The sequence below is a fragment of the Nerophis lumbriciformis genome, linkage group LG23, assembly GCF_033978685.3.
Source record: "Nerophis lumbriciformis linkage group LG23, RoL_Nlum_v2.1, whole genome shotgun sequence".
In the NCBI taxonomy this organism is placed as follows: Eukaryota; Metazoa; Chordata; class Actinopteri; order Syngnathiformes; family Syngnathidae; genus Nerophis; species Nerophis lumbriciformis.
This window is the reverse complement of record NC_084570.2, coordinates 37,657,513-37,683,358: the sequence shown is the minus strand read 5'-3', so window position 1 is coordinate 37,683,358 and position 25,846 is coordinate 37,657,513. Positions and strand designations below refer to the sequence as shown.

At 41.3% G+C, this 25,846-nt stretch overlaps 1 protein-coding gene across 4 annotated transcripts in view; it reads left to right on the top strand.

Moving 5' to 3' along the window:
• Positions 1-1,123: 1,123 nt before the first annotated feature.
• The window catches only part of tafa5l (TAFA chemokine like family member 5, like), a 110,308-nt gene continuing 85,585 nt past the window's right edge, over positions 1,124-25,846 (top strand). For all 4 annotated transcript variants that reach the window (XR_009817822.2, XM_072915891.1, XM_061985603.2 and 1 more), the window contains exon 1: positions 1,124-1,587. Coding sequence is in view for 3 of the 4 variants with exons in the window: in XM_072915891.1 (XP_072771992.1) it covers positions 1,470-1,587 (118 nt within the window). In the remaining variant the exon portion in view is untranslated. The remainder of the gene's footprint in view (positions 1,588-25,846) is intronic.

Here is a 25,846-nt window from a genome sequence, read left to right as displayed (position 1 = left end):
GAGCTAGACCGTGTAGTATTTTATACGTAAGTAGTAAAACCTTAAAGTCGCATCTTAAGTGCACAGGAAGCCAGTGCAGGTGAGCCAGTATAGGCGTAATATGATCAAACTTTCTTGTTCTTGTCAAAAGTCTAGCAGCCGCATTTTGTACCAACTGTAATCTTTTAATGCTAGACATAGGGAGACCCGAAAATAATACGTTACAGTAATCGAGACGAGACGTAACGAACGCATGAATAATGATCTCAGCGTCGCTAGTGGACAAAATGGAACGAATTTTAGCGATATTACGGAGATGAAAGAAGGCCGTTTTAGTAACACTCTTAATGTGTGACTCAAACGAGAGAGTTGGGTCGAAGATAATACCCAGATTCTTTACTGAGTCGCTTTGTGTAATTGTTTGGTTGTCAAATGTTAAGGTGGTATTATCAAATAAATGTCGGTGTTTAGCAGGACCGATAATCAGCATTTCCGTTTTCTTAGTGTTGAGTTGCAAGAAGTTAGCGGACATCCATTGTTTAATTTCATTAAGACACGCCTCCAGCTGACTACAATAACTGCCACCCGCCTGAATCTATTTAAAATCTAATTTTTTCTATTTCAACCGCCCGACCCGACCCGACCCGCGGATAAAATCTAATTTTTTAAAATTTCATCCGCCCGATCCGTGGATAATCCGCGGACTCCGCGGTTGTGCCCGCAAACCGCGCATCTCTAGTGGCTATCTTACTTGTTATCTTTATTAGTGGGTTTTTTTGTGAAAGATTGGGCAACAGGTTACGCAATCCTTCCTCGTTCACTTGATGTGTGGGGCACAAATGATTGTTGCCCCGCGAAGTCTGCCTAGCAACAAGTGCCAATCTACATTGCTACCCCTGCTAGTTTGTTGTACAATTCTACCACTTTTAGTTTTTAAAGTTCCAACTTTATTTGTCCTTTTGAAGAAACGCACACCTTTTATCACACGTGCACAAGTTTGGCTCGGTCGCACGTTCGATTCCGCCTCAGTGTTTCGGAGCGTGAAGGAGGGAGGGCGCCTTTATTTACCACCATGCTCCGCCTCCTCCTCTTCATCATCATCATCCTGGTATCGGGCGTGCACGGCACCTTCCTCCTCCTCCTCCTCCTCTTCCTCTTGCTACGGTCAGACAGAGTGCAGCTTCATCCGTCCACAGCTGCACGCCACACGTGTGTGTGTGTGTGTGTGTGTGTGTGATGGTTGGGACCGCGCCGCTGGATCGCCATCACTGAGGGAATCTTCCAGAAGGAGTGAAGAAGGGGGGCTGGGGGGGGGAGGCGGCGGCGGCGTGAAAAACCAAAACAAGAAACTGGATTTGGATTTCCTGATCTTGCCCTCGGTCTGGGTGCGACATGGACAGGACATGGCGGCGGCGCCGGATTAGCCGCTGATGCCATCGTCAGCTGGGAGGAGGAGCACCAAATAGTTTAGAGTGGCCCAGGAGGAGAAGATGCCGTGTGGAGTCAAGACGCTGTGGGCAGGAGGAGGAGGAGGAGGAGGAGGAGGAGTGTTGCTCTGCTGCCTGCTGCTGCTGCTCTGGAGCATCTACTCACATCTTCTAGGAGAAGGTCTGACTGTCATGCGCACTCTGTCCATCACACTCCTACTTACATATGTCTGCCCTCGGGGCCACGTTAATTGATATGGCAGGCCACATTTATTGTGGCCTGCCATGACGGACCACATTCCATGATATGGCTAGCCACTTTAAATGCTGTGGCGGTCCACGAGAATGACATGACAAAACAGATTTGATGACATGACGGACCATGCTGACTGACATGGGAGGCCACCTTAAATGGCGTGGCAGGCCACTTTAATTGATGTGGCGGTCCACATTGAATGACAAGACAAGCTACGTTCAAAGACATGACGGACCACCTTGAATTACATGGCGGGCCACTTTAAATGATACCTTAAATTATTTAAATAACATAGCGGGCCACTTTAAATGATGTGGCGGTCCACTAGAAGGACATTACAAACCACATTCGATAACATGACGGGCCACTTTGAATGATGTGACAAGCCACATTAAATGACTTGGCTAGCCAATTTAAATAACGTGGTGGGCCACTTTCAATGACATGGCGAGCCACTTTAAATGATGTGGCGGTCCACTACAGTGACATGACAAACTACGTTCGATGACATGACGGACCACCTTGAATTACACGGCAAGCCATTTTAAATGATACTTTAAATTATTTGAATGACACTGCGGGCCTCTTTTTAATGATATGGTGGGCCACTTTCAATGATATGGTTAGCCACTTAAAATGATGTGGCAGTCCACTAAAATGACATGACAAAACAGATTTGATGACTAACGGACCACGTTGACTGACATGGGATGGCCATTTTAAATGATACTTTAAATGATACTTTAAATGATACTTTAAATGATTTCAATGACATGGCGGGCCACTTTAAATGATGTGGCGGTCCACTAGAATGACATTACAAACCACATTCGATGACATGACGGGCCTCTTTAAATGATGTGACAAGCCACTTTAAATTATGTGAAAAGCCACTTTAAATGATATGGCTAGCCAATTTAAATGATGTGGTGGGCCAATTTTAATGACATGGCTAGCCACTTTAAATGATGTGACGGTCCACTAGAATGACATGACAAACCAGATTTGATGACATGACGGACCACATTGACTGACATTGGAGGCCACTTTTAAATGGCATGGCGGGCCACTTTAAATGATGTGGCGGTCCACGAGAATGACAAGACAAACTACATTCCATGACATGACGGGCCACCTTGAATTACATGGCGGGCCACTAGAATGACATTTGGCTTCAGACAGGGTTGTCCCAACTTTTTCCACTGAAAATAAAATCTATAAATATTTTTTCCAACGCTTAAATCTCTCGATCAACTTCCAATCTACTTGTTGATACAAACTTTTTTATTTATTTTATGTTTCATGGCCTTTTTGTTTAAAAACAACAACCCTGTTTTATGGCAAAAACAGCTCCAGCGTCCCCCGCGACCCCAAAGGGAATAAGCGGTAGAAAATGGATGGATGGATGGATGGATATATATATATATATATATATATATATATATATGTCTTAATAAGGTTATCCAAAAAATAGTGCTCGATACCGTAGTAGAGCGCAATATATGTATGTGTGGGGAAAAAAAATCACAAGACTATTTCATCTCTACAGGCCTGTTTCATGAGGGGGGTACCCTCTGACGATTGAGGGTACCCCCCTCATGAAACAGGCCTGTAGAGATGAAATAGTCTTGTGATTTTTTTCCCCACACATACATATATATATATATATATATATATATATATATATATATATATATATATATATATATATATATATATATATACGATATAATATACAATATACGACAAATCATCTCAAACCACAACAAAACAATTGCAAATGAGCCGTCGACCCCCAGTCAGAACGACTCCAAAACCAACCATGCATGTAACTGTCGAAAGAAACCTGATTGCCCCCTCAACGGGGGATGCTTACAAACATCAGTTGTCTACCAATCTAAGGTAATACGCAAGGACATTAACACATCCGACACATATGTAGGATTAACCGAGGGTGAATTCAAAACCAGATGGAACAACCACAAGGCTTCTTTCAGGAACAAAAACCTGCGAAATACCACAGAACTCAGCAAACACATTTGGGACCTCAAAGACAATAATGTTGAATATTCAATAACATGGCAAATTCTTGCATCCAGCACACCTTACAATAGTGGTAATAAAAGATGCAACCTATGCTTGAAAGAGAAACTGTTTATTATTTACCGTCCAGACCTGTCATCCCTCAACAAGCGCAGCGAAATTGTAACAACATGCCGCCATAGACGGAAACACCTCCTAGGTAACACATGAACCAATCACCACGCCCCTAGGCCAGCCTGTACCCACCCACTCTGTGCCCTATATAAACCATGGTATGCGAATGCTCCCATTAAAATCTCCTGACGATTGAGGGTACCCCCCTCATGAAACAGGCCTGTAGAGATGAAATAGTCTTGTGATTTTTTTCCCCACACATACATATATATATATATATATATATATATTGACCACGACTGTATATATATATATATATATACAGTCGTGGTCAAAAGTGTACATCCACTTGTAAAGAACATAATGTCATGGCTGTGTTGAGTTTCCAATCATTTCTACAACTCTTATTTTTTTGTGATAGAGTGATTGGAGCACATACTTGTTGGTCACAAAAAACATTCATGAAGTTTGGTTCTTTTATGAATTTATTATGGATCTACTGAAAATGTGAGCAAGTCTTTTGGGTCAAAAGTATACATACAGCAATGTTAATATTTGCTTACATGTCCCTTGGCAAGTTTCACTGCAATAAGGCGCTTTTGGTAGCCATCCACAAGCTTCTGGCAAGCTTCTGCTTGAACTTTTGACCACTCCTCTTGACAAAATTGGTGCAGTTCAGCTAAATGTGTTGCTTTTCTGACATGGACTTGTTTCTTCAGCATTGTCCACACATTTAAGTCAGGACTTTGGGAAGGCCATTCTAAAACCTTCATTCTAGCCTGATTTAGCCATTCCTTTACCACTTTTGATGTGTCTCTGGGGTCATTGTTCTGTTGGAACACCCAACTGCGCCCAAGACCCAACCTCCGGGCTGATGATTTTAGCTTGTCCTGAAGAATTTGGAGGTAATCCTCCTTTTTTATTGTCCTATATATATATATATATATATATATGTATATATATGTATATATATATATATATATACATATATATACAGGTAAAAGCCAGTAAATTAGAATATTTTGAAAAACTTGATTTATTTCAGTAATTGCATTCAAAAGGTGTAACTTGTACATTATATTTATTCATTGCACACAGACTGATGCATTCAAATGTTTATTTCATTTAATTTTGATGATTTGAAGTGGCAACAAATGAAAATCCAAAATTCCGTGTGTCACAAAATTAGAATATTACTTAAGGCTAATACAAAAAAGGGATTTTTAGAAATGTTGGCCAACTGAAAAGTATGAAAATGAAAAATATGAGCATGTACAATACTCAATACTTGGTTGGAGCTCCTTTTGCCTCAATTACTGCGTTAATGCGGCGTGGCATGGAGTCGATGAGTTTCTGGCACTGCTCAGGTGTTATGAGAGCCCAGGTTGCTCTGATAGTGGCCTTCAACTCTTCTGCGTTTTTGGGTCTGGCATTCTGCATCTTCCTTTTCACAATACCCCACAGATTTTCTATGGGGCTAAGGTCAGGGGAGTTGGCGGGCCAATTTAGAACAGAAATACCATGGTCCGTAAACCAGGCACGGGTAGATTTTGCGCTGTGTGCAGGCGCCAAGTCCTGTTGGAACTTGAAATCTCCATCTCCATAGAGCAGGTCAGCAGCAGGAAGCATGAAGTGCTCTAAAACTTGCTGGTAGACTGCTGCGTTGACCCTGGATCTCAGGAAACAGAGTGGACCGACACCAGCAGATGACATGGCACCCCAAACCATCAAATTTTGCATTTCCTTTGGAAATCGAGGTCCCAGAGTCTGGAGGAAGACAGGAGAGGCACAGGATCCCCGTTGCCTGAAGTCTAGTGTAAAGTTTCCACCATCAGTGATGGTTTGGGGTGCCATGTCATCTGCTGGTGTCGGTCCACTCTGTTTCCTGAGATCCAGGGTCAACGCAGCCGTCTACCAGCAAGTTTTAGAGCACTTCATGCTTCCTGCTGCTGACCTGCTCTATGGAGATGGAGATTTCAAGTTCCAACAGGACTTGGCGCCTGCACACAGCGCAAAATCTACCCGTGCCTGGTTTACGGACCATGGTATTTCTGTTCTAAATTGGCCCGCCAACTCCCCTGACCTTAGCCCCATAGAAAATCTGTGGGGTATTGTGAAAAGGAAGATGCAGAATGCCAGACCCAAAAACGCAGAAGAGTTGAAGGCCACTATCAGAGCAACCTGGGCTCTCATAACACCTGAGCAGTGCCAGAAACTCATCGACTCCATGCCACGCCGCATTAACGCAGTAATTGAGGCAAAAGGAGCTCCAACCAAGTATTGAGTATTGTACATGCTCATATTTTTCATTTTCATACTTTTCAGTTGGCCAACATTTCTAAAAATCCCTTTTTTGTATTAGCCTTAAGTAATATTCTAATTTTGTGACACACGGAATTTTGGATTTTCATTTGTTGCCACTTCAAATCATCAAAATTAAATGAAATAAACATTTGAATGCATCAGTCTGTGTGCAATGAATAAATATAATGTACAAGTTACACCTTTTGAATGCAATTACTGAAATAAATCAAGTTTTTCAAAATATTCTAATTTACTGGCTTTTACCTGTATATATATATGTATATATATGTATATATATATATATATATATATATATATATATATATATATATATATATATATATATAATTTCTATTTTGTTGTGTGTTTTGTTTTGTTTTAATGCCCCCCCCCCCCCCCCCGGTACGCACTTTGCACACCTCTGACTTAAGACATGACAATCTTAACTCTTTATGTCAAGCAGTGTTGGGTTTTCCTTTGAAACTTTCTCATGCACTCCAAATGATTACGCACTGGCACACACGGCGTCCTCCCGCTGTTTTTATGAGGTCGTCTGCAGCGACGCTTCTTGGGCTGAAACGCAGCTTGTTTGAATTCTGGCTTCGGTGCCTTTTGGAGCAACTTGTAATTTCATCCTGCCCAACGTCCCGTGATCCCTTCCTGAATAAAACATCTTCTGCCGCAATTACACTGTCCGCCTGACGCCGAGGAGAAAGCAAAATGATGTTTTATTCTGCACTTCATTGCTCGCTGTCCTCTCACATTTCACTTTCACCTTCTTGAGACCTTTGAAAGATGCCTCCCTCTTTAGGGCTGCCCTTTCTAGATATATAAAGATGTGTATTTACAACATCTGGGTCACAGAGCATTATATGCATTATATGCAAAATGCCCGGAGTTCTCTGCACAAAAACAATCCACATCTTTACAGGCACAACGAACCTGAGCTAGCTAACGTTAGCGTTGTTTTAGCTAATGCTAATGTATCCAGTTAATCTGAAAGACCGTGCTAGCTGCTTATTTTATTGTATCAATGTCGTGTCATGACCTTGTCCCGATGTCGATACTGATCTCTTATTAGGCTGCAGTGCCCTCTGCTGGTTGTTCAGGGGAGTGTGTAGGTCACATTTATTTGTGCATCTGGTTGGTGGGAGGAATGTCTCATCGACACAAAAGCAAAAAAAGCGATCCACATATGCAAATTCAATACAAATACAAATACAAAATCAAGCATATTTATATTCAAATCTCAAAAATATATTTACAAATACACGTTTATTTATACAAATTCTTGACTTATTTTTATGTCACATTTTTATATTTCTAAATTTTATTTGTTTATATTTTCAAATCTCATAAATATATTTACAAATACGCGTTTATTTATACAAATTATTTATTTATTTGTATTTGTATTTGTATTTGTATATTTATTAATATATGCATATGTATTGATATCATATTGATATATATAAGTTGATGTGAGACAATTCTACTTCCATAGGTAATGGCCACTATAGTCTTAGTAGTGTAGTGTATTTGTTCATCCTATGGTCACATGTGGGACGCGGGTTGTCTTACGTCAGCACCGGAAGTCGTAAAATCAGCTGTTCACCTGGCGGGTTTTTTCGGGGATGAATAGGGAAGTCCTTCTTTAGCTGCCGTCTTGTTTTATCATATATTGCTGCCTTTGCGCCTTTTGTATGCACATTAAATCAACAAAAAATCCTGACTTTGGAGCAATGTTCACAAACTCTAGTATTTGGCTCTCTATTAGATGCAATGTTACTGGGACCATGGTTTAAGTCATCACTTGTTCACACCTCCTCATATGGAAGATACTTTTCCTTCTTGATGTTTCAAGAAGGCTACAAATACAACACACACACACACACACACATACACACACACGCGATCTTGTTGGAGATGTTGAACAATGAATTCAGAGATTAGATCTTTTAATCAAGCTGTGGTCAGCAGCGTATTTACACAGGTCAGGGGTCTAGAACGCAATTACACGCATAATTACACCATTTAAGGGGGCTACAGCATAATTACACCATTGAAGGGGGGCTACAGCATAATTACACAATTTAAGGGGGGCTACAGCATAATTACACAATTGAAGGGGGGCTACAGCATAATTACACCTTTGAAGGGGGGCTACAGCATAGTTACACCATTTAAGGGGGGCTACAGCATAATTACACCATTGAAGGGGGGCTACAGCGTAATTACACAATTTAAGGGGGGCTACAGCATAATTACACCATTTAAGGGGGCTACAGCATAATTACACCATTGAAGGGGGGCTACAGCATAATTACACAATTTAAGGGGGGCTACAGCATAATTACACAATTGAAGGGGGGCTACAGCATAATTACACCTTTGAAGGGGGGCTACAGCATAGTTACACCATTTAAGGGGGGCTACAGCATAATTACACCATTGAAGGGGGGCTACAGCGTAATTACACAATTTAAGGGGGGCTACAGCATAATTACACCATTGAAGGGGGCTACAGCATAGTTACACCATTTAAGGGGGGCTACAGCATAATTACACCATTTAAGGGGGGCTACAGCATAATTACACCATTAAGGGGGGCTACAGCATAATTACACCATTTAAGGGGGGCTACAGCATAGTTACACCATTAAGGGGGGCTACATCATAGTTACACCATTGTAGGGGGGGGCTACAGCATAATTACACCATTAAGGGGGGCTACAGCATAGTTACACCATTGAAGGGGGGCTAGACGCTAGAGCATAATTATACAATTTAAGGGGGGCTACAGCATAATTACAACATTAAGGGGGGCAGCAGCATAAATACACAATTTAAGGGGGGGCTACAGCATAATTACACCATTTAAGGGGGGCTACAGCCTAATTACACCATTAAGTGGGGCTACAGCATAATTACACCATTTAAGGGGGGCTACAGCCTAATTACACCATTAAGTGGGGCTACAGCATAATTACACCATTGAAGAGGGTTGGGGGTGCCATTGGCGGTGTGCCTGAGGGGCAGCAAAAGGCGTAGAGACGACAAAGTGAAAAATTAAGTGAAAAATGCGTTTCTAATTTACAGCCCAGCGTTCAAATATTCAAACACACTCGTGTTGGCGTAAAGAGCTCTTTTTTTTTTACTGTGCTTGTTTTCATGTGGGAGCGTCTTTACGCTACTAAATTGTTGAATCAATGTATGTGAATTCCACTCAGAGTAAATGCTGAGTGAACTCCACTCAGAGTAAATACTGAGTGAACTCCACTCAGAGTAAATACTGAGTGAACTCCACTCAGAGTAAATACTGAGTGAACTCCACTCAGAGTAAATACTGAGTGAACTCCACTCAGAGTAAATACTGAGTGAACTCCACTCAGAGTAAATACTGTGTTAACTCCACTCAGAGTAAATACTGAGTGAACTCCACTCAGAGTAAATACTGTGTTAACTCCACTCAGAGTAAATACTGAGTGAACTCCACTCAGAGTAAATACTGAGTGAACTCCACTCAGAGTAAATACTGTGTTAACTCCACTCAGAGTAATTAGAGCGCAACTTCTTGGCCACCTCAGCGTTGATCACATGGAAGTTCATGTCTGCTGTTTGAAAGATTTCGAAAGATCTTTGTTCAAAGTCCAATATCACAATTTACACTTTATGTGTTGGAAGTTTGTTAGACTTGTTCATGGTTTAAAATGTTTATTAGATAGCAGGAATATGACAGGTGATGATTTTTCCAGTAAACCAGTTCACACAATCTGCTTCTCGGATCTTAATACGGTTTTGTTTCACACTTTTGGTTGGGTTTGGTAAACGGTAAATAATTATTTTTTAGTTGTGGTTCTTGCAAAAATATCTGATAAAAGACAAATGAAATATATATATAAATAATATCTCAAATTAATTTTATCCTGATTTCACATTGATTTTACAGGAATTTTACGTCATTCTTACATTGGTTGACATTGATTTTACTTTGACCTTACACGGATTTTATATTGATTTTATAATGTCTTACATTGATTTTACTTTGTTCTTACATTGATTTTACATCAATTATACATCGATCTTACATTGATTTTATGTTGCTCTCACACTGATTTGACAATGTCTTCCATACATTTTACATTGATCTTACATTGATCCTTTATCAATCTTACATTGATTTTACTCCAATTTTACATTCATCTTGCATTGATTTGATATTGATTTTACTCTGATCTTACATTGATCTAACATCATCTTACACTGATTGTAATTCTATATTTATCTTACATGAATTTACACTGATCCTGAATTGATTCTACACTGATCTTACATTGATTTTATATTTATTATACATTGATCTTACACTGACCTTACACTTATTTTAAACTAATCTTACATTGATTTTACATGAATCTTACAGCAATCTTGCACCTATCTTACATTGATTGTACCTTCATTTTATATTTATCCTATATTAATTTACCATGATTTTTACATTGATCCTACATCAATCTTACATTTACATTGAACTTACATAAAACTTACATTGATCTGACACTGATTTTGTATTGATTTTACAATGTCTTACATAGATTTCCCATTGATCCTTTATCAGTCCTATATTGATTCTACATCAATTTTACATTGATTTTACATTCATCTTACATTGACTTGATATTGATTTTACACTTCTTCTTTCGTACGAGACAGCTAGGCGATGTGGCTCAGCCGCTGCAGCCAGCTCACTGTGTCAGGGCTCAGATTATCGAGGTCCAGATCATTGAGTGAGGCACTCGTGGATGATGTGGTGGGCGGTCGATTCCTCGGCTCCGCATTGGCAGGCTGCTGTTGGGCGCAGACACCAGCGGTGCATGTTGTCGTTGAATCGACCAACACCCGTCCGTATCCGGTTTAGTGTTGACCAGTTCTTGCGAGGAAGGTCAGCGCCCGGTGGTAGGCTTGTATTTGGGTTGACTGAGAGTTGAGGGGGTCGGAGGGTCTCCTGCCAGCTGGTTCTCCATGCTTCAAATGTGTTGAGGGTAGGCGTGGCGACTCTCCAGGGGCCCAGGCTTAGACTGAATATACAGTATATATATATATATATATATATATATATATATATATATATTTACTCATCCCTCCAACCCCGTTAATGGGACGCAGATAAGTGAGATTGGGCGGTAGTTCTTGGGGTTGTCCATTGGTTTGTTGGGTTTGGGTAGTGCAATGATTGTTGCCCTTTGCCAGATCTTGGGTATTGTTAACCTTTTGAGGCAGGAAGAATAAAACTCCTTGAGCCAGTTCTGACATTTTTGGCCACAGTGTAGCAAAAATTCTGGTGGGATGTTGTCTGGCCCCTGGGCTTTCCCAATATTCAGTTGTCCGATGGCAGTCGAGAGCTCTTCAGATGTGAAGGGTGTCGACATGTGGCTGTCTGCTCTGGGGCTTGCCAGAGGTTTGTGGTTTCTTGCTTGACGGAACGGGTGTGGTCTTTTGCAGTGTCCGTGTATCGGCCATTTGCAAGAAGTTGTTCAGCAATTGAATTGGCTGATACAGGGCATTGTGTTGGTCTGTAGTTTCTGCCTGTGAGACGATTGAAGGTCTTCCAGGCCATTCTGCTAGAGTGGGTGAAGTTGATGCCTTGGACTGTTTCCTCCCATTACTCTACGCTTTTTGTCAAGGCATTCTGTCAGGTCTGATGCTTTTGAGGCTGCCTCTTCGCCGGGTTCAGCATGCAGGTATACATTGTAGTGTGTGTCACACTCCTCGTCCCAGTTGGGTATATATCGACGGCGGAAGCCGCGAGGGATGGCCTTCTTTGCTCCCCTGATGGTGAGTTTGCAGAAGGCGGAGTAGGCAAGGTTGGGATTGGAGGAGGATGGAGGGGGAAGGTTGTCCATCAGGTTTGAGAATTGGTTCCATCTAGCCTTGCGGAAGTTCCACCTCTTCACTGGCTTGGTAGATATTGGTTCAAGTGGGTTGTCTGGAGTGATCAGTGATGGCCTGTGCTGGGACCTGGGAAAGAGTTCCAGAATAGTGCGGTGGGGGGAGGGGCCATTGAGTTTTGCAAATGCAAGGTCGGGTTTGTGGTGGTGTTCCATCTTCCGGAGTGGTAGCTGTCTGGTTGCTTGGGGTCATACGAGAGTTGGACACCGGACACTGAGGCCCAATCCTCGAGTGCTGCTCCATCTGGGTTTGTTGAGCTGTAGACCCAGGTAGTGCTGCGGCAGTTGAAGTCGCCAGCGTAGATGCAGGGCGAGTCAAAGGCTATATGTCTATGAGGAGCCGGGTTGTAGGGGGCTTGTATACATTGATGATGGACACGCCTTCGATTTTGGTAGCTGTCCATTCCACTGCGGAGTTTTGAGGGGAGGTAGCAATCGCTCTCCAGCTTGCAGGGCTCCTAACGAAGGTGGCTATCCCATGGATGTCCCTCTCCGTAAAGGCGGCCAAGGGGAAACCAGGAATTTTGAGTCGGGAGCTTTCACTCATGTGGGTTTCTTGAAGGAGCAGGGCGGTAGGATTATGGGCTTGTATTAAATGCTCGATGATCGATGTCTTGGTCTTGGTGAGGCCTTCCACATTCAGGTGTAGCACAGTGATGCCGTCCCGTATGACATCTTGTGACGTGTTCTGGGTGGGCTTCAGGCTGCATACTGTGGATGTCTGACTAATGCAGTGAGTTGGAAGTTTAGGCTGTAGGTGTAGCTGTTGCTGCTGTCTCTGGTTGTTGTCGTTCGCATGACGAGGAGGTCGACAACTTGAACCCCGATTTTACATTACACTAAGAAGATTTTACACTAATCTTACATTGATCTTACATCAATCCTACATTGATTTTCAAATTAATTTTACATCAATCTTATGTTGATTTTACATTAATCTTACACTGATTGTAATTGATTTTACATTTATCTGACATGAATTTCCACTGATCTTACATTGATTCTACACTGATTTTACATTGATTTTACCTTTATTATACATTGATCTTACACTGACCTTAGATTTTAAACTAATCTTACATTGATTTTACATTAATCTTACATCAGTCTTGCACCTATTTTACATTGATTCTACATTGATTCTACACTGATCTTACAATGATTTTAAGCTAATCTTACATTGATTTTACATGAATCATACATCTATCTTACATTGATCTTACATGAATTTTAAGCTAATCTTACATTGATTTTAAATGAATCTTACATGAATCTTGCATCTATCTTACATTGATCTTACATTAATTTTACATCGATCTTACATTGATCTCACATTGATCTTACATTGATTGTATATTTATTATACATCAATCTTACACTGATCTTACATTGATTTTACATTGATTCTACACTGATCTTACATTGATTTTAAGATAATCTTACATTGATTTTACATGAATCATACATCTATCTTACATTGATCTTACATTAATTTTAAGCTAATCTTACATTGATTTTAAATGAATCTTACATGAATCTTGCATCTATCTTACATTGATCTTACATTAATTTTACATCGATCTTACATTGATCTCACATTGATCTTACTTTGATCTTACATTGATCTTGCATCGATCTTGCAGCTGTCACACATTAATTTTACATTGGTGATGTCGTTCACAACAACACAAGCAGGTGAGATGTGTTGCTGGTGTATGTGCTGTCCCGGCTAGCATTAGTTTCGTAGTTTGTTGGCGGACTTAGTCTGTGTTTGAAGAAGTCGTTTCAACATCTTTTAGTTGACGAGGGGGTGGTGGAATGGTTTCTGGATGAATAAGCGGTCTCGGACACATGATTTCCGAAGACAAAACATTCCTTCTCTTCACTAGGAGGACTTCAAAACATTTTGGTCCAGATCTGAATTAAAGCGCACATTCCTGGATTTGTTTGGGTCCACTTGCTTTACGGCCGAGTGGAGAATAATGACAAAGACTTTTGGACTAAGTCACTGACTCGCCATATTGCGCTATTGGAGCTGGTGATGTGCTCTACTGCCTCCTGCAGGACTGTAGTGGAACGTGATGATTTTTTTTAAACAAATGACAGGCTTGAATTGTTCTGCCTTGGTTGAGGTCTGGCAAATTTCTAGAGAGGTTTCCACTGCCTAAGTGAGGTGTTTGGGGTCCATTTTGAAGAGCATTTCAGTTTTATGGCTCAATAAATCACGATAAATACGTGACTGCCAGAACATAATTTCCATAAAGTGTCCCACCTCCGTCCACCTCGAGAGACGCCGTTTTTGTCCTCTCTGTAGTTCATCTGTCAGGCCAGCCAGGACAGGAAATCAAAGCACGGCAGCCCTGTCAGTGCACGGCAAGCAGCCAGCGCCCGTCACGATGAATGGCTTGTCAGCTGCTCGCAGCGCCACCAATTTATGCAACCATAAATTTGGAAATGTCTGGATTCTCTCTCAGGACTACACTCCCAGTGCGAGCCTGAGCTGATTGCCGTCCTTCATAGCTTTAATGCTGGGCGGGTGATTTGTTGCAAGCTTGGGCTTTTTTTTTTTTTTTTTAAAGCGCATTAATCAAGCCAGTGGACAAACAGTTGGTGTCTGCTGCAGGCCTCATCCAAGCTAAAGAAACACTGCTGCTTCAAAACCATACATACGTCCATACATTGATGGAAGTAGCATATTTTTAAAGGTGTTTTTAGAGGTGCACAAAAATATCTATTCACATCGAAATCCTGATTCTTATTACCGTATTTTTCGGAGTATAAGTCGCACCTGCCGAAAATGCATAATAAAGAAGGAAAAAAACATATATAAGTCGGACTGGAGCCCGGCCAAACTATGAAAAAAAACTGCGACTTATAGTCCGAAAAATACGGTAATCCTGATTCTAAATTCAGTCATAATTTTCAAAAATGGTAAAAAAAATTAAAAAAATGTTTCTAAAAATACGTTTTTATGCCATCACCATGCAACCAGAAGGAGCTTTTTTAACATATGACCTGTTTGTTTTATTATAATTACGATACCAAATAATACCGTTGTATATTGGTCGATCGTGTCACTCTCCCAGGACAGAGTGACTGTGTGCTGCGTGATGAGACAAGAAGACACAAGAGGAATCGTTGAACAAAACACTTTATTTGTTTCAGCGAGCCTCAGACAGGAACTGCAGTTTTCCGGAGAAGGAATGGGCCAAATCTCTTCTGATGTCCTGTTGGACAACTCTTCTTCAATACCTTTTTACACAAAGACCCTTACTCTTTGTGGTTCCAGCCTTGGTGCCGGTCAGTCTGGCCAATCAATCTTTCCTTGAAATTATTCCTCTAATCAGTTTGAGTCGGGGGACCTCCGACCCCTATCCTCGACTCCTATCTGTGGGGCTTCCTACCAGATGTTGCTAATGTCTTTATTATCTCTCCTACTGCTGCTATCCCTTAAGTTCCCCAATGTCCTGGGGGCAAAGCCCCGCTCTCTGGACGAGCTGTGATGGACATGGGCACTGTTGACCTTAGTAGAATAATCCTCTAAAGAATTCTGTGACCAAATACAAATACATGCTACTTCCAATCATATAAGAAAATTGTCCATGATATAATTTACTTTGATACATTGCAAAAATTGGTTTGAATCGAGAATCGTGTTGGATCGAGAATCAATTCTGAATCGAATCGTCACCCCAGGAATTGGAATCTGATCGAAATGTTAGGTGTCTAAAGAATCACACTCTTAATAGATACTTTGCAGTAGCGTCATTAAATATATTTTCTTCAAAGATTCTAAATTGTTGTTGATGAATGTTTCTAAAAACAACCACGTGTTCATCGAACACTTGAAATGGTCTTCAATGTTCAAAATGGCCTTATTTGTTGACCAAAACTTGCTTGGTTTACAAACGTTAGCATTATTGAAAACACTCTCGAGTGAGTTTATCACAGAAGAGTAAATTATCCTCAGTGTTTTACAAAAACATTAATCACACTTTTTTCCAAGGTTTGCATAAATACGTACGCAAATTTACTGGAGCCACAGAATTGTCGGTGTACCAAAAGGTGTACGTTAAGTTCACTAATGTTAGCGCTACTGAAGAGTAACACAATCTCGTACGTCAGTAGTAGTAATAGTTAAAAAAGTTAAAGTACCAATGATTGTCACACACACACTAGGTGTGGCGAAATTATTTTCTGCATTTGACCCATCACCCGTGATCACCCCCTGGGAGGTGAGGAGAGCAGTGAGCAGCAGCGGTGGCCACGCCCGGGAATCCTTTTTGGTGATTTAACCCCCAATTCCAACCCTTGATGCTGAGTGTCAAGCAGGGAGGTAACGGGTCCCATTTTTAGTCTTTTCCTGTTCACAAATTCTAGTTCAGTGAGTTGGGTTTTATGAAAAATCCATAAGGTCTTAAGTGTTGGCTAAAACTTGTAAGTTAAGTTGGCTCAGCGTTCACGGAAACCAGACTCGAATTGTCTTTGTTGTTTAGAAATAACCAAAATCACAAAAAGCCTCAAAGTTGTCTAAAATGTTTACAAAAAGTCACATGTAAGATTCACTAAAGACTCCAAATGTACAAAAACTGGTACAGTCTTTATTGACAACCGAGTTGTCCTAAAAGTTTCGAAAAATGCATTCAGGAAAGACCGAACGTTGTCTTAATTGTATCCACAAACATGTACAGTATAAGTTCACTGAACACTCGTCAACAATGTTTACAAAAGCACACACAGTCAGTGACCCTTCAAAACAGTCAAAATCCTCTTCAGTAGGTAAAGTTCCCTAAGGACTCTAAATTGTCTTTAGATTTACGAATATGTTAACATAAATTCCCAGATGTTTCAAAACCGTGCTAAAGGTTGACAAAAAAAACAACAACTCACTATGTAAAGTTTACTACTGAGGACTCAAAATTGTCTTTACTAAAACATGTCGGTTGGATATAATAAAGAATAAGTGATCCCAAATGTTTCTAAAACCATGTACGCTAAGTTCAGTAAACAGTGAACACCCACAATAGTCTGAAACGTACAGTAGGACCACTGAAGAGTCGAAATTGTCTCTGCAAAACCTAGTGACGGGCCCACCTAGACCTTCAGCCATGTCCTACTTAGTCCCACTTCCAGTGATGGACAAGCTTCTTGGAAAATATAGTACCGTATTTTCCGCACTATAAGGCGCACCGGATTATTAGCCGCACCTTCTATGAATTACATATTTCATAATTTTGTCCACCAATAAGCCGCCCCGGACTATAAGCCGCGCCTACGCTGCGCTAAAGTGAATGTCAAAAAAACGCTGCGCTAAAGTGAATGTCAAAAAAACAGTCAGATAGTTCAGTCAAACTTTAATAATATATTGAAAACCAGCGTTCTAACAACTCTGTCCCAAAATGTACGCAAATGTGCAATCACAAACATAGTAAAATTCAAAATGGTGTAGAGCAATAGCAACATAATGTTGCTCGAACGTTAATGTCACAACACACAAAATAAACATAGCGCTCACCTTCTGAAGTTATTCTTCATTCGTAAATCCTTCGAATTCTTCGTCTTCGGTGTCCGAATTGAAAAGTTGCGCAAGCGTGGGATCCAAAAATGGCCGGCTCCGTCTCGTCGAAGTCATCGGATTCAGTGTCGCTGTTGTTGTGCAGCAGTTCTGTGAATCCTGCCTTCCGGAAAGCTCGGACCACAGTTGTGACCGAAATATCTGCCCAGGCATTTACGATCCACTGGCAAATGTTGGCGTATGTCGTCCGGCGCTGTCTGCCCGTCTTAGTGAAGGTGTGTTCGCCTTCGGAGCTGTGTGAAAAAAGCCACCCGGCCTCTTCGCGTAAACTTCCCTTAACCACTCGCTCATCTTTTCTTCATCCATCCATCCCTTCGAGTTAGCTTTTATGATGACGCCGGCTGGAAAGGTCTCTTTTGGCAAGGTCTTCCTTTTGAATATCACCATGGGTGGAAGTTAGCATGGCAAGCTAGAACCACAGTGAAGGATGACTTCTCATTCCCTGTGGTGCGAATATTCACCGTACGTGCTCCCGTTCCACAGTGCGGTTCACAGGAATATCAGTTGCTGTGAAATACGGTAGTAATCCGTGTGCGGATGGAGAGATTGCGTCTTTTTATGAACCGGATCCTTGTCGCGTAGTAGGAGCCATTTTGTGGTCTTTACAGATGTAAACAGGAAATGAAACGTACGGTGATATCCGCGCGTTTTTTCTTCTTCTTCCGGGGGCGGGTGGTTGCTTACAGTAGAAGAAGAAGCGCTTCCTGTTCTATGGGGGCGGGTGCTTTCCTTGGCGGTTGCTTGCGTAGAAGAAGAAGCGCTTCCTGTTCTACCGGGAAAAAAGATGGCGGCTGTTTACCGAAGTTGCGAGATCGAAACTTTATGAAAATGAATCGTAATAAAGCGCACCGGGTTATAAGGCGCACTGTCAGCTTTTGAGAAAAATTGTGGTTTTTAGGTGCGCCTTATAGTGCGGAAAATACGGTAAGCTAAGCTACAAGTGACTCTCCATTAAATGTAGCTAAGCTACAGGGGAAGCTATCCCCAGAGAATTGTTGCAAGCTACACTACAAGCTACACATCAAAAGTAGCTAGCTACATCAAAGCTACATTTAACAACATTTCTATCTATGGGCCCACATGTATAATATTAATGTTCATGTAACTGTACAAATATTACTATTAATTATCTGTCATTTAGCTGGGGACACCCTACAACTTCCTCTAGGGGTCTCCACACCTGACTAAATAACAAGTTAAATCTTTTACTATTATAATCAAATGACAGCAGTCATTTCCCTGAGATTATTTTCTAATATAAGTGTTTTCGCACTTACAATGACAATAACAAAAAATAATGTGTTTCATGAGCTGTGTACGAGTATTGTATGCAGGGACGTGCACATGATTATAGAGGGGCAGGGGCTCAAAGTCAGAAAAGGGCAGGACTTTTTTTTTTGGTCCTTTACACAATATGGAAATTAATGTAAAATTAAATTTGCTAATAGGAAGCTAGCTACTTAGCTGTGTGTCCTTTGTAGGTAAAAGTGATTGCCATTTCTTTTGTGTCAACAAATTGTTGTCATTGTGAGTTCATTCACATTATCATAGGCTTGGAAGACATGAAAAGCAACAAAACACTGGTTTATTATTAGGCTATTTATTGTTAAAGATAAGCACTTTAATATTGAACATTGAACAGTGCAACATGAACTTTGAAAAAAAATACAAAAAAAAATACCCAAATGGAAAAAACTTCAATGTGAAAATCTGTCCTTCTTCCCTTAACTTGATGAAAACACCATCAAGTTGTAACTTATGGTCTTTCTCAATTAATGCTCAGACTAAACAACTGAAACGCAATACAGGGCCAAAAATATGGACCAGGGGCCAGTAGAGGGCTGTAGGATGGAGGCCACCCATACCCAAATATGCTCCTCAATGTAAATTCAGGGCTTCCATGAAATGCTGTGAAATCAGTGCAAAATCAGTAGCCAAACCTTCTGGGGGCCTTAAAGCAGCAACCTTCTGGGGGCCATGTCCCTGTAGATGTTGATCACATCATTGTGATTTATGACTACATATTTTTCAATGGAGAGGAGAAGGAGATTAGACAGCCTCTCTTCTGTGCATAGGCCTCTGAGTGAGTTTTTGACCAGCTTCAGTTTAGAAAAAGACCTCTCTACTGTGGCAGTGGACACTGGAATCGTGGCATATAAGTACAGGTTGACATGGTCCTCTATCAACACACATTTTGACATAGCTGGCATTACATTTTAGATCAAAAGCTTTTTGGTGGGCAGGATCTGTAGGATGCTTTAACAGTGCAATATTTGATAAGACCTCTTCTCCTACATCACTTGTAGCTCCTTCAACTTCCCCCTCATCTATGGCTTCCTCTGCAGTAGTATCATCTGCCTCCCTTCCTGTGGATTCTTCCTCCCCAACATTTCCCGGGATTTCTATGGCTTCCTCTGTGTCAGGAGTTGCATCTAAAGCCTCTTTTCTCTCAGGTGTTGCTTCTACACTCTCCTCCTCCTCTCTCTCAGGTGTTGCTTCTAAGGTCTCTGCCTCTCTCTCAGGTGTGACACTTTCTGAGATCTGTGGTCTTTCTTGAATTCTGGTGCTAGTACTTGGTTTTAGCCATGCATTAAGAGGTCTGCTACCCTTAGCTGCTTCCTAGCGCTCCTTCTCCTTCCTTTTCTGTATCCTTTCTTTTTTTGGCATTGTGCTGCAGGCATAATCAACATGAATCAAGTTTTAATACAGATGGTAATATTCCTAACAGATAACCTACATCTTATATCCCCAGAATGCTGAAATTATTATTATTATTAATAATAATAACTATTATTATTATTATTATCATTATCATTATTCTTCTTATTATTATTGTTATTATTATCATTATTATTATTTTGTTAACCCACACAGTAATAGCAAAGTCACAATAAACTTTATATCTAAACCTCTACTGTGAGAGAAATGTGATCCGCCGTAAACACAGTGCATTGTATTTTGAAAATTAACCCGGTGTTTTATTTTGTATTTTGTACACTACTTCCTGTCCCGCACGATCCGCTCTGCTCTGTGAGGAATTGATGCGCCGTGCTCCGACGTCCGGCAAAAACAGAAGCTGACACATTGAATAATAGAATAATACAGCGTTTTTCTGAAATATTACCCATATTAGATGCTGAATAAGTGGACGGCGACTAGACCATAACTCACAGGTTCAAGTTGCTCCACTGTCACGTCTCCTCAGGGGCGCAGTAACTTGGCTCTCTCTCCTCTCACTTACTCACTCACTCGCCCCCTCTCTCTCTCTCTCTGGCGGAAGCGGCAGGCTCATACAACCCGGTATTACAAGAAAACGTGGAGTTTTTGTACCGCTGTTTTTTTGTTTTTTGTTTTTTTTACATCCCTTACAGGAATTTATTAATGTTGTTTAAAGAAAAAGAAAAAAAGAAAAAAAACACACACAGGCAGAGGGCACTTTTTAAGACGAGGCAAAAAGGAGCAGGGGCTCAAGCACCCATAGGGCCCTATGTGTGCACGTGCCTGATTGTATGTCTGGGTGGGGATCCTGCTTTGGAAATAATTTGTACCCCTTTCAGATATCGCATTTAGTTCCCACTAAAACATTCACATGTTGCACAATGAGATGTAAACATGGGATCATGTGTACATTCCTGTAACTTTGCCGTTAGTTTCGGCGGTAACTAGTAATCTAACGCGTTATTTTTTATATTCAGTAACTCAGTTACCGTTACTACATGATGCGTTACTGCGTTATTTTACGTTATTTTTTTATGTAGTATCGGCTAGAAACTGAGGATCTGATCGTGTTTTATGGCAGCGAAGCAATGACATGCTTCTGATTCTTCCTCTGCGCTCTCTGTGTGTGTTAATGTTGTGTCGTTCGCGAACGATTCGTTCGAACGAACGAATCTTTTGAGTGAACGTACTGAACCGAATCACTTCATGAACTGATTCGTTCCTTTCTCAGTTCAGTTGAGCTCCGCCGCGACCATGCCGGTATGAGTGGAACTGGCGCATTCTGTGACGTCGGCGAACGACGCAGCCAGCTACTCATCATGGGGGCGGGGGGAGGGACTGAGCGAACGATTCATTCACCGCGGATTAACGACATGAATCACTCAGTGAAGGACAACGCTCTCGCTCTCTGCTCTGCTTGCCCCAATGCCGCGAGTGATTCTCCTCCCGTTGCGGGGATATGTTTCATGCCATTGGCATCCGCTCTCCATTCATTCTCCAAGCTAACGGCTAATGTTGACTCAAGCCACATGAAAACAAACACACACACGCGCCCTGTCCCCATTATCTCAACACATAAAGTTATGAGAGTAGAGGAGACAGAAAGAAAGTCAGTGCAGGGCAAGGCTGAGCAGCAGCGACGCGAGGGGGAGGGGCGGGGGTAAAGTGTAGGGCAGGCTGTTTGAGAAGATTTAAAATAAAAATAATAACTAATGTATGTACATATACATAGGCTATTATTTATCTTGATTTTTATATTATTTAAGCTATTTATTTTCTTTTTTATTGCATATTTAAGTTGATATTTCCATTTTTATATTTTTAAATGTAAGCCACAGAAATTTTAGTTTTAATGTTGGCTTTTCTGGCACTTGGTTTAATATTTGTTTTGTTTTATTTAAGGTAGTCTATTTATTTTCTTTTTGTTTGCACATTTAAGTTAATATTTTCTTTGTAATATTTTTAAACGTAGGCTACAGAACATTTAGTTTATATGTTGGCATTTCTGGCTCTTAATTTATTTGTTTTATTTTGAAGGTATTTATTTTCTTTTTGTTTGCATATTTAAGTTGACATTTTCTTTGCTACAGAACATTTAGTTTTTATGTTGGCATTTGTTAAGGGTTTCTTAATTTAATATTTGTTTTTGCACTAAACAAACGAGGCCTATTTATTTAACTGTTGATTGCAAGCATTTTAGTAGGCTATAACTATTTTTTTTATTTCCCACTTTTATTTATTTCTTATTTTCATTTCAGTGCAATAAAACATATTTAACAACAGGACTCGCGAACCTACTGACACAGAGAACTGACTGTGTCGCGGAGGAGGACGTCACATTGAGGCTCTCGTTCAGTCACTGTGCGTGTCGTTCATTGGGTGCTGAGGGCTTGTGTCGTTCGCGAACTGACACACCCTGAGATCTGCCGCTGGGGAATCTGTTACTGACTGACTCATGATTCGCCGACCTGCACACAGAACTGCTGCTGCAGAAGTGATTCGGTGATTCGCCGACCTGCACACAGAACTGCTGCTGCAGAAGTGATTCGGTGATTCGCCGACCTGCACACAGAACTGCTGCTGCAGAAGTGATTCAGGTTCACGTACTGAACTGTGCTGACTGTGTCACTCACTGCCTGGTGAACTGCATGCACAGAGCTGTGTAGGGACTCGCGTTCACCCTATTTGCTGCTTCTCCCACGAATGTCTGCACTGTACTGTACTACGCACGCCCCCCCCCCCTCCTTTTTTTGGGGGGGGGGTATTCGGTGAACGAATTTTTTGAACGAATCAATTTAAGGAACTGATTCTAGTGATTCAGTACAGTCAAAAGAACTGCCGATCCCATCACTAGTCTGTGTGTGTCTTGGGTGTGGGAAGAGGAGGGGAGGGGATTGCGCAATACAACGTAAACCGTTGGCCAACAAAAAAGTAACCACAGAACACTATACGACTATACGGTATAGTGTTCTGTGGTTACTTTTTGGTTGGCCAAGCGGACGTGACGACAGGCTGTCCTCACTCAGGTGCGCACGGACCTGGAGGGGCGTGCCTTAAGTCCGGCTGGAAATCGAGAGAAAGTTGGGTATGGTTGGTATCAACACTTCTGTCATCAACAATCAGCATCAACAATTGCATCATCAGAGAAATAGACATTGAAACAGTGTAGGACTGACTTGGTAGGATATGTATAGCAAGTAGTGGACACAGAGAGAGAGATCAGAAAATATAAGGAAAAATGTCTACATTTGATTATTTACAATCCGAAGAGGTATTATGTGGAAGGGAAGGTGTTAGTTTAGGGTTGTAGTTGCCTGGAGGTGTTCTTTTAGTGCGGTTTTGAAAGAGGATAGAGATGCCCTTTATTTTACACCGGTTGGGAGTGGATTCCATATTGAAGTGGCATAGAAAGAGAATGAGTTAAGACCTTTGTTAGTTTGGAATCTGGGTTTAACGTGGTTAGTGTTAGTGTTAGTGTTATTATTTGTTACTTATGTATGTTATGTTGCAGCTATTTAAAATAGTTTTGTCAATTTGTTCTGGTCTGAAATAAATTGGCCCTTTGAAACATATCTTTGTCTTTGTGTGTTGTATGTAGACCACATTGCTTAGCAGAGTTCAGTGATGCAAATGCATGTCAAATTGATCAACAGATTGTATTATTCTCCAATGCAATAACAGTACTGAAATGAAGGCTAAAAGGGCATTCATGGGAGCTTTAAAAACAAAAAGTAGAAGAAGTAACTAAATAGTTACTTTTCACAGTAATGCATTACTTTTTGGTGTAAGTAACTGAGTTAGTAACTGAGTTACTTTTGAAATAAAGTAACTAGTAACTAGTAACTAGTTACTGGTTTTCAGTAACCAACCCAACACTGATTGTGGGTTCCCTGGACATCATTTTCATCACTAAAGGACAAAATCTAATCTACGGGAGAGAATTTCTCTCGCATTTTAGTTTTTTTTTTTTTTTTTAAAGGTCAGCTTGAAGCATCCCTCTGTCTCCGACTCCCTCGTCATGTGACATGAGTGTCTGTTATGATTTTGTTTACTAGTTTCAATGACCCGCCTTATCTTGCCTCTGATTGGCCAGTCCGTAATGATTGGCCCTAACCTCAGCCTATTGTGACTCATCATACCAACACCAACCAATCATCATGGATATTCTCATTCATACAGGTCATTGTACTTTCATATTTTGCCTGGATTCACAGTCCACTTTCTCTCTTTGTAGTTTTGATGTAAGCTACTTCGCTACATGGCTCTAAAAGTAGCTAAGCTACAGGGAAAGCTACTTGTTAAAAAAGTAGCTAAGCTACCGCCCCAAGCTACTGAAAAATGTAGTTAAACTACATAGCTTAGCTACATGTAGCTTGCTATTGCCCATCACTGACAGAAACACACTTGAGTATTGAATCACCTCAGCAGTGGACAAAAGAGGCTATTTTTCTGCGCATTCAAAATCAATAAACCCACGTCAGCAATTAAAACATATCATACATGGTACTGTCGAAATTTAAATCATTGTAAAAAACATATTAAAAGTGAAGAAATAAAATGTTTGAACTCACAACTTGCAGCACCCATCCGACGCCGTATAAGCCGGTGGTACCGCTCTTAGTCGGTTGATTCGAGTGAGAGTGGCGGGAATTTCACCGCCGGGACAGTTTAGCTAGCTTCCCGGGTCGCCCGACCTCGTCTCACAAGATGTCGTTTCTCTTTAAATATCCTTCTTGAAAACGAAATATCCTTCTTGAAAATGGCCTTGCAAATATATATCTGCCAGCTACTCAACGTTTTGTTCTTTGTGAGTTAAAAAAGTAAGTACTGCTGATTTCTCTGCCACTGCGAGCCGGTGCCACTTCCTGCTTTCGAAAATGACGACTGATTGGATACTCACTTGGGAGTGACAAGTGATTACCCAATCACAGTCACGTTAACACCAGGCTCCCCAGATGGGCTACTGTCAACAACTCGTGATCTGATTGGCTACCGCAGTTGTCTATCAACTGAATGTCCCCACAGCCGCCGCTCATGTTGGCGTCACAAGCTAGCTGAATTCCATCCATCCATTAATTTTCCTCCGCTTATCAAAGGTCGGGTCGCGGGGGCAGCAGCCTAAGTAGAGAAGCCCAGACTTCCCTCTCCCCAGCCACTTCGTCCAGCTCCTCCCAGGCCATCCCGAGGCGTTCCCAGGCCAGCTGGGAGAGATAGTCTTCCCAACGTGTCCTGGGTCTTCCCCGTGGCCTCCTACTGGTCGGATGTGCCCGAAACACCTTTCTAGGGAGGCGTTCGAGTGGCATCCTGACCAGATGCCTGGACCACCTCATCTGGCTCCTCTCCATGTGGAGGAGCAGCGACTTTACTTTGAGCTCCAGGATGACAGAGCTTCTCACCCTATCTCTAAGGGAGAGCTCCGCCACCCAGTGGAGGAAACAAATTTCAGCCACTTGTACCCGTGAACGTGTCCTTTCGGTCATAA